Here is a 13,374-nt window from a genome sequence, read left to right as displayed (position 1 = left end):
TGTATAATGGTGACTCTCCCTTTAGGAATGACTCATGAGCCTTGGTGCTCAAATCTCGGGACTGAACACCTGTGCAGAGGAGCTGATTGTAGTGTTAGTAGTTTGTGGAGCACCATTCACGCTCTAATTTCTGTCAGTCATGTTCCTACATTTTTTTAATGATTTTCTAATTATTTCAGTTGCTGTAATATTTTTCTCTTTTAATAGTCACTTCATTTTCCCAAGTACAGGCATTTGTCATTTAAAACAAGTATTAGCAAGCGTCAGTGTGCTTCATGTTCCTTGGCGTAGTAGTCTCTGCCTAATACCTAGACATTACCACTCTTCAGGGTTGATTTTAGATTTTGTGTCACAGCTACAAACTGTGCTTCCACTACTCAATCCTGCTTTGCTATGAAGTCCACCCAACTGTTCACCTCCAACCTTGCCTCCGCACTGGTAGCAGTGATGAAAAGAGATACCTTGGCCTTAACTCGAAGCAACAGTGAAGGTTACACCGTAGCTAGGCCTGACACTGCAAATCCAGCACATGGCCTCTCCCTTTGCCATGTGAATCCACCAAAAAAGCCTTAGTAGCACAAAGAAATACCAATGCTTCATTTGGAGGATAGTATTTGGAAAGATCCATAGGAAAGATCCTTTTGAGTGAGGGCAGGAAAAGGAGTTTACCGTTCCTGGAGCTTAGTGGAACTGAAATGTTTTTGGAATACTTAAAGCCATGTTGAATTAACCTGGGGAGTTTTTCTGGAAGTGATGGGCTAGCTAAATTGGCCATCATTCACTTACATTATAAATCCTACTAAAATGAAATGAAAAAAGGACAAATTTCAGGCCTCACAGAACGTTGCATCCCAGAGTGATCAATTCAAGTACCAAAAATCTCAGTTGGGTCTTCTATTATTCCCATTCCCAGAGATGTCAAATTTTCAAGAAATACAAAAGTGAAAGGTTGAGTTAAAAAAATTCCTGCAATATTTTCATCAAGAGGATGCCCCAAACTTCCAATTAAGGAGGAATCTAAGAGAAAATAAGAGATCTATTGAATCTTCCTTAAATGTTCACAGAACAGTGGAATTAGATGAAGGCATAGGAGATTAGCCAAGTACTGCTAACTCAGCATAGGTTTCCGCTCATCAAGTGCAGAGTTCCTCCCCTAAAACCTTGTCCCCTGTTTTCTCTTCTCACTCCCTCAATCAACCCACTCTGGGGACAAAACTATAATATAGTGTTCAAAGAGGCTTTCTCTCCCTCACAGAAGCTAGTTTGTTGTTCTTTTCTTCCAAGAGGTTCAAGGTACTTTTGAGAAAATAAATCATTAATCTTTCTAGTCAACTCCCTATAAAGCAGTTGATTAATATTTGTATTATTTCTCAAAGAAACTGAAGCAGCTGTTCTGTCTTGCTCATGGTCAACAGCAAACCAGTGGTTAAGTAGGAGTTTGAATCTCAATCAGTTACAGCTCAAAGGTGTTTCTCTTTCAAATGATCTTTATCTTATTCCACTGAAATTTGGTTGGGGCTAAAGCAGTTTGGGACCGTTATATCGACAGACATTCTGCATAATAATTATGATGGCCCCGCTCTCAAATATTTGCCCAATATTTGCCTCGGAAAACACCTTCTTCCACAATATGAGAGCCAGTGGTCTGGAGTTAGACATGGTGTCTCTGATGCCTTTGTGCATGTGGAGGAGGATAGTGGGGAGTGATGCTCTGCACATAGTAAGCGCTCAATAAATACGATTGATGATGATGATAAGGGAGTTTGCCATAGCAGGGTGAGAAGTCGGGTAGGATCGATCAGCGCAGGCAGTGTGCCCAAAAGGGCTGCTGGGTGTGCCACCATCTGCCACAGGACCAGGCTGACCCCAATACCAGCATATACGCTGACCAATTTAGTATCCTTTCATACTACCTGATATTTAAATTGATTTATATTTTTCACAACCAACAAAAAATAACAAAAGGCGCCAGGGCACCCACAGACACCTGGTGGTTTTGCTAGCTTTTCAGGCAGTAGATTCACGGGAATTGCTGTGAGTTTTATACATATGCATATTTTACCTTGTTTTCCAAGCAAACTCCCTCTCTCCCCCCACCCGCCTTCATACCCTAGTCACCTAAAACACCCACTCATCTGAAAGGCTGGAATGCAAGCCTGCTTTTCCCAAAATCACAGTGCTTGAGATGAAATGGCTGATGATTGGGAATTATCCTCCAAGGAACAGCTGGACCATTTCACAGTCCAGCATTTCTAATTACCCTGCCGCATGCTTGAGACCCTGATACTCCCCCTTGTTACAACATTCCCTTCTCCCATCCATGTGATAAGACGCCGCTGAGGAGGATAAATCTGCCTAAGCTGGACGGGGTGAGCCTTCTTGGAGCCGGATCCCATCAGCTGTATGTTCCTGAGTGCAGAGCCCCCGCTGAGGATGGAAAAGAGGTCTCGAAGTTCCTCCAGAAGGTCCCATAGCCGCAACAGGGACTCCAGCCCCAGAGATGGCAAAAAGAAGGCAGAGAGAAGTGGAGGGAGCGGCCAAGATGCCGGGCAGGAAAGACAGAATTCCAAAAGGGGGAGAATGAAGGAAGACAAAAAGGAGACCAGAAGCACTCTTGAGGTGGATAACAGAGTCCAGACCTCCACCGTGGTGGATGTGGATGACGTAATGGGCTCCTTCGAAGAGGAAACTGAGGTGATGGCTCTGTTGGAAAGTGAGCGGCAAGAGGAAGGTACTGTTTGAAAATGAGGGAGCAGGTGGAAGAGGAGAGAAATGTACCTCCCAATCAATAGCATTTATGGAGCACGTACTGTATGTAGAGTACTGTACTAAGTGCTTGGGAGAGTACATTATAACAGATTTGGTAGACAAAGCTGCCGTAAGGCGCTTACAGTATAGATGGGCAGACAATAAAATAAATTACAGATATGTACATAAATGCTATGGGGCTGAGGGTATGGTGAATATCAAGTGCTTTTACTATGTGCTAAATGCTGGGGTAGATACATGATTATCAGATTAAACACAATCCCTGTCCCACACGGGGCTCAAATTTTTTTCTCCTCATTTTACAGGTGAGAAAACTGAGGCCCAGAGTGGTTAAATGACCAAAGTCACCCACTGCTGGCCAGTGGCAGAGCTGAGACTAGAACTTGGTCTCCTGAGTCCCACTGCTGGGCTCTTTCCATTAGGCCACTCTGCCTCCTTAGAGAACTAAAAAGGGCTTATAAAAGCCCTTAGAGCTGATCATATTTTGCCCCTAGTTTAGCATTTCTCTATTGTAATATTAACTATAGCTAGTTTCTTAAAACAAATATGATTTAGAGCAATGGGGAATTTAAAAGGAACTTCTGACAAATTTCATCTGAGAAGCTACTCCCTGGGGCACTCCCTATTTTATTTCAATTTAATTTACTCTGTTGAGCATGAAAAATGCAAGCACCCCATCTCAGTGGTGCACATTCTTGGGTTATTGAGAAATTGATTTTTAGTCTGACCCAGTTGGTGTCAACTATTCATCACAGTAAACACTTGTGTGATTATTTTTTTTCTTCTTTTATAGGCATAAAATCTTCCAGCCTGGGAGCTTGTGAATGGTTTCTTATTATCTTGTCTCTCCTTTTCATCATTGTGACATTCCCCATTTCTATCTGGTTCTGCATAAAGGTGAGACTGCATGAACAACAGTTGCTGAACAGAATACCATAGCTTCTGTCATGTTCAGTTTTTACATTTGACCCATATTTATTTTCAGCTCCTAGTATATAAACACTTACTAGATGTTTCATGGAAAAAAAATCTCCGTAACTGAATCAGATAATTCTTTAACTGTTTTCTGAACTATGTTGAATATAAATAACTCTGGGATGTTCCACATTACTTAACAGAAATATAATTTTAATTATCCCTCTGACCTATGTTCTAGAAGCAGATTCTAGAAGATATTATTTTAAAATGAAGGACTTAAAGCATATTAGTTATAAAACATGTTTGTGAGAGGGTTAGAACACATGTAGTCAGGTTTACGATTTATAATCTGTCTAGAAAGGCACTCTCATAGTTTAACTATCGTGACCTTCTATAGCTTTCAAGTGTGATATCCAGATCTCCAGACAATCCTTTGGAACCATTTTCCTTGAGTTACTGTGCAATCAGAAATTCACTAGCTAAACCTCTTCTAACCCCTAAGGCCTGTTTCCTAGATTGAAATTGTTACCTTTTCTTCAGAGTATATACCACCCAACACTCCTTTATCCATTTTAAATGCCAAGTTAACATGCATTTGCTATGAAATAGCAACAAATTTACTTCTGAGAGAGCACAGAAAGTTCATTTGGAAACAAAAGAAAGGCAAGCACTTAAATATACCCATATGTAAATATGTTATAGTTTTATATCCCCTATCTTTAATCTATTTTAATGCCTGTCTTCCCTGTAGACTATGAACTCCTTGTAGTCAGGGATCACGATACTTAGTATAGTGCTCTGCACACCATAACTGCTCAATAAATGTCATTTATTGATTGATTGAAATACCTGTCCTCGTATAACATACTTTATTTGAAGGTGCAAAAACCAACATGTGTTTAGATATAAAGTATTATGGGACATTAAAATGAAATTTCCCTGAATAGAATACATCAAGAGTTTTAGAATGAAAGGGCCTAATCACAGCAAAAGAGTATATATGGTTTTTGAGTGACTATTGCTTATTTTGAGTTTCATCCACAAACTCAAAAAGAAAAAACCATGACCAAGTAACTCTGCTTTCCATTGGATTTTGAAAGAGTCCCCTAGCTGTTTGGCCACACATCCTTGTGAATGAATAAAATATCTTGATTCCCAAACTGGATTTCTGTGTCATTTGGTCTCTTTTAGATTCCAATAGCTTCACATTTTAGGGGATTATTAGCTCTTAATTTCCCGTTTCAGGTTGTGCGAGAATACGAGCGAGCCATTATATTTCGCCTGGGTCATCTCCTTCCGGGAAGAGCCAGAGGACCTGGTAAATAAAACATCTTTAATCCCTTAGCCTTTTCTTTCCTCTTACTTTTGTGCTTTTCCTTTTCCTAAATTCTAGACAATCCTTCCCAAGTAATGACATTGAAAATAACACTTCCGGTGTCTCAGCAAGAAACAACTGGAAAGTGAGGAATAGGGAAGGAGAATACCAAAGAATATTGGTGTCCTAGATCTTATAATCTGGGAAGAGGGAAGCAAAGAAAATTTATTTTATGGTAGAATGATGTTATGGTGCCGGCTTCACAAAGGCCTATCACTGAGTCATATCCTGAGCCAAAGGTGCAAGCCACACAACTGTGTATTTCAGGAAATGGCTCACAATCAATCAATCGTATTTATTGAGCGCTTACTGTGTGCAGAGCACTGTACTAAGCACTTGGGAAGTTGGCAACAACTCACTCACAAGCCTTTGTTGCTTCCACACCAAAATTTCTAAAAGGCTGGGCCCACTCAGGGATGGGTACAAGGGTCAAGGTCTACTTCTGCATTCTATTCCTAATATATGTCCTAAGAACTTTTTTTTTTTCAACTACAGCTTTACGTTGTTATCTCATGGTCATTTTGCTATTCCCAATGACCACTGAATCCCAAGTATTCTAAGTATCTACCATCCCGTATTCATGGTTCATTTTGTCCACTCTCCCCTTGCTTTGAATTTCTTTCTCCTTGTTCTGACTGGATCACCAATTAACCATGGCATTTTAAATTCTAATGCCACCTTTGAAGGTGCCAACTCACCCCTCCTCCCTCAAGATTGGGGGTTATGTTATGTGCAATCTTAATGATCATGCTCTCTATCCCAGCATATGGTGTTGACAAAAGAATGTTAAAACATACTGTTATAGGCTGGAAAAGCCTTGGAGAAATTAGTTCAGTTGCTTCTCACCTGCCTCACACAAATGAAGCACTGAAACATCCTTGTCTCTTCTTTCCTTAAAGCTATCCAGGAATGGAGACTTACACTTCCTTAAGTAGCATAATCCAGGGTTCAATCACCTAGACAAAGAGTTCTTCCTCTGTGGGGGAGTCTTGGGAGTGTTCCACTGGTGCTACTTATCCTCCAATCTTCCTTTTACTCGAGTTTAGAGAGTCAAAAATATTTATTCACTGTCCTCTGGGGGAGATCATTATACTAGGGATTGTGCATGCTCTAATGGAAAAGACACAGGACTGAAAGTTAGAAGATCTGAGTTCCAGGTCTGACTCTGCCTCATGACTGTTGTGTGACCTTGGGCAAGTCAATTATGTCACAAGCCCCTTCCCCCGCATGTACCATCCTGGACCGGGGAAGCCTTGGTGACATGTAGAAAAGTCAAACTACATCTCTGATCACCAAGGTTACTGCGGAAAGTTTTTTACTTGGTTTTTACTAACGTGCAAGGGAGTGACACATATGCACACACACTCACGCTCTCCACCAAGCTCCAATACCAGTCTGCTGGTCAAGGGAGTCCGTTCTGCCAGTGCTTCTTGGTGCTTCCTTCTTGCTTCTGCATGTCCTTTGCTTGCCTCCTCGCGATTCAAAGTGACTGCCTTTTATCAGCCTCAGGCGTCGCAGCTATGGCTCTATGTGGCAGTCATTGTTTGGTCCAGTCCCCTTACCGGGTAGAGCAGGAAAAGAAAGCCACTCCTCCCTCCATGCTCTGCCTCCACAGGCCTGCAATCATCTGCCTCAAGTAGAGCACATCATTGGCTTCGCGAATCTGTTCCTTGTTGTTGTACACGGGATCACAAACCGCCACTAATAAGGCAGCTTGTTGTGGGCTCACCACAACTTAACTGCTTGATTGTCTTGTATCTAACCAAGTGCTTAGTTCCGTGCTTGGCACATAGTAAGTGCTTAGCAAATACCGCAACTATTATTATTATTAGTGCCTCAGTTTCCTCATCTGTAAAATGGGGATAGAATACTTGTTCTCTAACCTTCTTAGGCTGAGAGCCCCATGTGGGATAGCTACTCTGTCCAATCCGGTTATATTGTATCTACCCCAGCACTTATCACAGTGGTTGGCACTTAGTAACCACTTATGAAATATTTATTAGTAGTAGTATTATAACAGGACAATTTTCTTAGTACAGGTGCAACTCATCAGTATTGTTAGATTTTAATACTGGGTAGGGACTGTCTCTATATGTTGCCAACTTGTACTTCCCAAACGCTTAGTACAGTGCTCTGCACACAGTAAGCGCTCAATAAATACGATTGATGATGATGATAATACCTTTAATTACATTTTTTTATCAGTTCTTTCTCTGTTCCAGCTTGTTTTCCCTCCTATTTGTGAGTTTGCTTGAAAATTAAACCTTTGCTATTCTATCAGCTTTCTCTTCCCCACTCTTAGAGGGGCAACATTTTTCCTTCATCCTTGTCTTTTACCATCTGTGCTCTGGGCTTAAACTAAGTTCATTTTAATAAATGGGACTTCCTCTTTCTTCTTTGCCATTCATTCATATGTTGCTATTCTTCTCTTAGGTCTTTTCTTTTTTGTACCCTGTCTGGACACCTGTCACAAGGTTGACCTTCGCCTCAAAACTTTGGAGATTCCCTTCCATGAGGTAAGCTGAAAAATTATTTGAGCTTTCTCCTTTGTAAGTCTTTCCAGTAGTTTTTTGATGGCTCAATAGTGGCAGCAAACTCATTGCTTGGGGAAAGAACACTATTCCCATCCAACATTTGTTTTATGTTCTGCTGGGCTCTTCCCACTCCAAATGTAGAAAATGAGTAAATTGACAATCAGACTTTCCAACAGCTGCCCCAGGAAGTGGTGACATCTCTCACTCAAGTGGCCTTCCAGGACTCGGTGGGGGGGTATCTCTCTTTTGGCACCCTCGCCCCACTCTAGAATTTACTCGGTGTAATCTCTATTTCATCTCTTTCCTCCCCACCTAGTGTTCCTAGAGTCCACCTGATCATGCAAACTTCTTTGCCTAGGTGGTGACCAAAGATATGTTTACAATGGAAATAGATGCTGTCTGCTACTATCGAATGGAAAACGCACCTCTCCTCCTCAGTAGCCTTACCCATGTGTCCAATGCTGTCCAGTTGCTGGTGCAGACTACTATGAAACGCCTCTTGGCACACCGATCCTTCACTGAAATACTCCTAGAGAGAAAGAGCATTGCCCAGGACATGAAGGTACTTATGAAAATAGATGGAAAGGAAGGAGGGTTTTAATTATTTTCACAAACGGCAGAAGGTGTTATTGTGGATAATGTAAAAAGGAGAAATACACACTGCTGTTCTCCGCTCACCTCCATCACCACCCACTCCACTGCGCTTAGTAGGGCTATCACCCAGGTGGTCCTGAGAAGGAGCATGGCCTAGAGGAAAGAGCATGCGACTGGGAGTCAGGTCTGGGTGCTAATCCTGGTTCTGCCACTTACCTGCTGTGTGACCTTGGGCAAACCACTTAACTTCTCTGAGCCTCAGCTCTCTCATCTGCAAAATGGGGATTCAGTACTTGTTCTCCCTCCCTCTTAGACTGTGAGCCCCATGTTGGATCCAATTTGAATGCATCTACCCCAGCACTTAGTACAAGGTTGGCACATAGTAAGTGCTTAAAAAATATTATGATTAAGTCATAGAGCACTTTCCACCTCCCAGCTTGAAATTCATTTGCTGTTGATGCACAGCCAGATGATGGGTCACTTTTTTTTCCCCATCCACTGGCAGCTGCAGCAGTAATTATGATTATAATAATTGTGGTATTTCTTAAGCGCTTACTGTGTGCCCGGCACGGTACTAAGCACTGGGGTGGATACCAGCAAATCAGGCTGGACACAGGGACTGGGATGGGGCTCAACAATCTCAGTCCCCATTTTAAAGATGAGGTAACTGAGGTACACTGAGAAGTTAAGTGACTTGTCCAAGACCACACAACAAACAAGTGGTGGAGCCAGGATTAGAGCCTTCTGATTCCCAGGCCTGTGCTTTATCCACAGTAAGATAATAATAATAATAATAATAATAATAATAATAATAGCATTTATTAAGCACTTACTATGTGCAAAGCAGTGTTCTAAGTGCTGGGAAGGTTACAAGGTGATCAGATTGTCCCACAGGGGGCTCACAGTCTTCATCCCCATTTTACAGTTGAGGTAACTGAGGCCCAGAGAAGTTAAGTGACTTGCCTAAGGTCACACAGCTGACAATTGGAGGAGCCGGGATTTGAACCCAAGCCCTCTGACTCCAAAGCCCGGGTTCTTTCCACTGAGCCATGCTGCTTCCCCATAAAAAGAAAACCCAACTCATTGTGGGCAGGTAAATAATAATAGTTACAGTTGTGGTATTTTTTAAGTGCTTTCTACATGCCAGGCACTGTACTAAGCCCTGGGGTGAAGACAAGCAAATTGGGTTGGACACAGTCCCTACCCACATGGGACTCACAGTCTCAATTCCCATTTTACAGATAAGGTAACTGAGGGACAGAGAAGATAAGTGATTTGTCCAAGGCCACACAGCCAAGTGGCTACCAACTCTGTTGTACTCTCCCAAGCATTCAGTATAATGTTCTGCACACATGCTCTGCAATGGCCTCAATACCACTGATTGATAGGGGTTGGGAATGACATCCTAGTAAACTTTGTGTTGGAAACGACACTCCAACCCAGAAGTCCAGGCTTATGAACGATTAGGAAGAAATTTTAAGAAACACACCCAGTTCTCCTATAATGTGAGGGTTGTATTCTTGCAAGACCTTATATTAAGGAAAATTTATGGTGTAGTCCTTTGCTGCCATCCTCAAGCAAATAAGCAGCTTCTTCTGCAACTATGGCATCTGATCCCAACAAGCTTGTTTACTTGAAGAATGTTGCCTGATTCCCTATTACCATTCTAGCCAAAACACCTAATGAAAATCCATGTTATGGCAATGATGAGTATAGAAGTATTTTTCTTAAAGGTTTGACAGTGAAACTTCAATTGAAGAGACTTCCACAGACCTTGAGCTCTTGCCTCTCCACAGGTGGCTTTGGATGCAGTCACGTGCCGTTGGGGAATCAAAATGGAGAGAACAGAAATGTAGGTAGGAGTTAAGCCAAGAAGGTTAACAGGTTAAATAAAGATATCTTTTTGTTTCCTCATCCACACTACTAAGCCCTGGTCCTCCTCAGTTCTCTTTCTCATTTGTGTAGGTTTTCAATACATAGAACAACATTGCTTTTCGTTATTAGAAGTTACTGCACTTGGATTTTTTTATTCAGGTTATGAGGTTGAGTTTAAAAATAACCTATAAAAAATCCCAACAGATTATGGTGTAAGTATATAATCTATAAATTCACTCTTCCTGCACTCTTTAATGCAGATTTCATTTATATATACATATATATATACATACATATACATATATGTATATGCATAGGTTGACTATATGAGTATATATATATATATATATATATATATATGAGTTATGAACAACTGGTAGTTTAACATAAATTATAACAAACCCACTACTTCAGCCTTGTAAATAAGCCCAAAATATTTATCAGTCCACAATTTTTACCAGCCCAAATTTCCAATTGCTGGGGGGGGGGGGGGGGGGGTAAATATTTTTTCTATGTGTATATATATATATAAAATGTGTGTATATACAATTCAAAATTCATAATTAAAATTCACTACTGTTAGTGAGTTCTACCCACATGTGAGGGTTTGGCTGGAAAGGTCAGTGTGTGGACACTATGCATACACAAAAACATTCCTCTTATATTTTACTATTAATTGGTCATAAATCATTACTCATCCAATGTAAAAGGAGAAATGGTTATTAGCCTGCACTAAGCATGAAAACATACTGAACTCAAAACTATTTTTTTTCCAGTAAAGATGTACGGTTGCCAGCCGGACTCCAATATTCACTCGCTGTGGAAGCAGAAGCTCAAAGACAGGCCAAAGTGAAGGTAGCGTTACACTGGGTAGTCAACCTCTCAGAGCCAGCCATTTCTTTCTTCTGAATGGACTTATTTGAGCACCCAAACCCTGTCCTCCCCCTGACTTTCCTGTCACTGTAGACACACCATCATCCTGCCTGTCTCATCTCTCTCATTCAACCCACGTATTCAAACCTATCACCAAATGCTGTTGGTTTTAGCTTTACATTATAGCTAAAATCCACCGTTTCCATCCAAACTGCTACTACACTGATCCAAGCACTTTTCATATCCCACCTTGACTACTGCATCGGTCTCCTGGCCTTCCTGCCTCCAGTCCTTGCTTTACTCTGCTGCCTGGATCATCCTCCGCCCACCCCCCCAAAAAAATAAAGCTGACTCCCCATTTCCCTGCTCCTCAAGAACCTCCGAGGGTTGCCCAACCTCTTCCCCACTAAACAGAAACTCCTTACCATTGTCTTTAAAACACTCAGCTTGCCCGCTCCTACCTTACTTGGCTAATTTCTTATTACAGCCCACTCCATACACTTTGCTCCTCTAATACCAAACTCACTTGATATACCTCGACTTCATCTATCTCACCACTGACCCCTTGCCCATGTTCTCCCCCTGACCTGGAACTGTCTCCTCCCTCATATACAACAGATCACAACTCTGGACACTTTAAAAGCGTTTTTAAGATCACATCTCCTCAAGAAACCGTACCATGTTCAGAGCCCTTTGCTAAGAATTTGGGAAGGAATGACTAAGAGACACAGAGTGCTTTGAGAGAGCTCTCAGCCTGAGGGGGTCCGACAGACAAGCCCTTCACAAACAACTATGGCTGTCGATAGCGATAGTAACGGTAGTATTTATTAGTACTGACAGAATGCAGAACAGTGTACTATACACTGAGGGAATATACAGACATGGTTCTGGAACAATTGTGAAAGGATAAATAAGGACCATATTTTATTTGCATCATTGCCCCCAGAGCATCAACAGGCCAGGGTTCTCCCCCTCTAGACTGTAAGCTTGTTGTAGGCGGGGAATGTGTCTGTTTATTGTTATATGGCACTCTCCCCAGAACTTCGTACAGTACTTTGAACACAGTAAGCGCTCAGTAAGTACAACTGAATGAAAGCCTTCCCCTCATTCCCCCTACTCTCCCCATCCCTGACAGTTGGATTTGTACCCTTTATTCTCCCCACCTCAGCCCCACAGCATTTATGTACATATCTGTAATTTATTTTAATGCCTTTGTCTCAATCAATGGTATTTACTGAGCTGTTACTATGTGCAGAGCACAGTCCTAAGCACTTGGGAGAAAACAAAGTAACAGAATTAGGGGGTACATTCTCTGCCCATAACAAGCTTAGAGTCTAGAAGACTGTAAGCTCCTTGTGGGAAGGGAACATATCTACCAAATCTGTTATATTCTAGTCTCATAGGCATTTGGGTAGTGCTCTGTACACAGTAAGTGCTCAGTGAGTATGACTGATTAATTGAGAATAATATAGCCATTGTAGACTTCCCAAGAGTCACCTTCTAGATATAGTCAGAGCACTTGTGCCTTGAACACAAGTCACAGCACAATGACTAAGTGAAGAAGAGATATCCTCGAATTTTCTTTTGACTTTGTGCCCTAGGTGATAGCCGCTGAAGGGGAGAAAGCTACCTCAGAATCTCTCAGGATGGCAGCTGAAATGCTCTCGGGAAGCCCAGCTGCTATTCAACTTCGATACCTCCACACGCTTCAGTCTTTGTCCACAGAGAAACCATCTACTGTGGTCTTACCTCTACCTTTTGACCTGTTGAATCTTTTGTCTTCTGCCAGCAATAAAACCCAAGGAAGTATCCCGTTCCCTCATCCTCCCAAACTTCCAGAGCCGGTGGATCACAAAAAGAAAGACTCTCCCATGTTATGAGAAGGTCCAAGGAGAATCTGATTTTTAGGAGAGCTATCAAACTGGCAGAGATTTCTCTATAACATTCAGCCAATCAAAATGCCACATATGTCTTTACAAATGAAAATTGTTTGTAACACAGGATAATAATAATGGTATTTGTTAGGTGCTTACTATGTACCAGGCACCTACTAAGCCTGGGGTGGATACAAGCAAATACGAGTCCCTGTCCTACATGGGGCTCACAGTCTTAATCCCCATTTTACAGATGAGGAAACTGAGGCACAGAGAAGTGACTTGCCCAAGACCACATAGCAGAGAAGTGGTGGAGTCAGGATTGGAACCCATGAACACCTGATTCCCAGGCCCTATGGTGAAGAGTGCTGTATTCACTGTGCCATGCTGGGATACCAGCGGAATGAAGCCTCTTCTAGTGTAACAAGTCACTGCATTAATTTACTGTGGCATTTTAAGAAAAATTTTCAAACTGGAAAGGTAATTCTGCTAAGAAAAGCCAGAGTATCTAACCCTGTATCACTCATAAAAAAGTAATCAGGTGTAGTGGGGACAAGAGCCA

The 13,374-nt window shown here is 41.8% G+C and overlaps 1 protein-coding gene across 1 annotated transcript; it reads left to right on the top strand.

Moving 5' to 3' along the window:
• Window positions 1-2,375: 2,375 nt before the first annotated feature.
• On the top strand, window positions 2,376-13,004 carry NPHS2 (NPHS2 stomatin family member, podocin). The gene is made up of 8 exons (XM_038758251.1): window positions 2,376-2,731; window positions 3,563-3,666; window positions 4,933-5,005; window positions 7,496-7,578; window positions 7,955-8,158; window positions 9,987-10,042; window positions 10,842-10,920; window positions 12,540-13,004. The coding sequence occupies exons 1-8, from the start codon at window positions 2,404-2,406 to the stop codon at window positions 12,816-12,818; spliced, it is 1,206 nt and encodes a 401-aa protein (XP_038614179.1). The 5' UTR covers window positions 2,376-2,403; the 3' UTR covers window positions 12,819-13,004.
• Window positions 13,005-13,374: the final 370 nt, after the last annotated feature.

This window comes from Tachyglossus aculeatus, chromosome 16 (genome assembly GCF_015852505.1).
Source record: "Tachyglossus aculeatus isolate mTacAcu1 chromosome 16, mTacAcu1.pri, whole genome shotgun sequence".
NCBI lineage: Eukaryota > Metazoa > Chordata > Mammalia > Monotremata > Tachyglossidae > Tachyglossus > Tachyglossus aculeatus.
Note: the sequence above shows the minus strand (reverse complement) of the source record. Positions and strands in the feature narration are given on the sequence as shown.

Excerpts from the sequence above, each read along its gene's own strand:
- NPHS2 (XM_038758251.1), top strand. The coding sequence starts at position 2,404 with ATGTTCCTGAGTGCAGAGCCCCCGCTGAGGATGGAAAAGAGGTCTCGA. Across the intron at positions 2,732-3,562 it reads AAGTGAGCGGCAAGAGGAAG|GCATAAAATCTTCCAGCCTG; the intron begins GTACTGTTTGAA and ends CTTCTTTTATAG. Across the intron at positions 3,667-4,932 it reads CTATCTGGTTCTGCATAAAG|GTTGTGCGAGAATACGAGCG; the intron begins GTGAGACTGCAT and ends TTCCCGTTTCAG.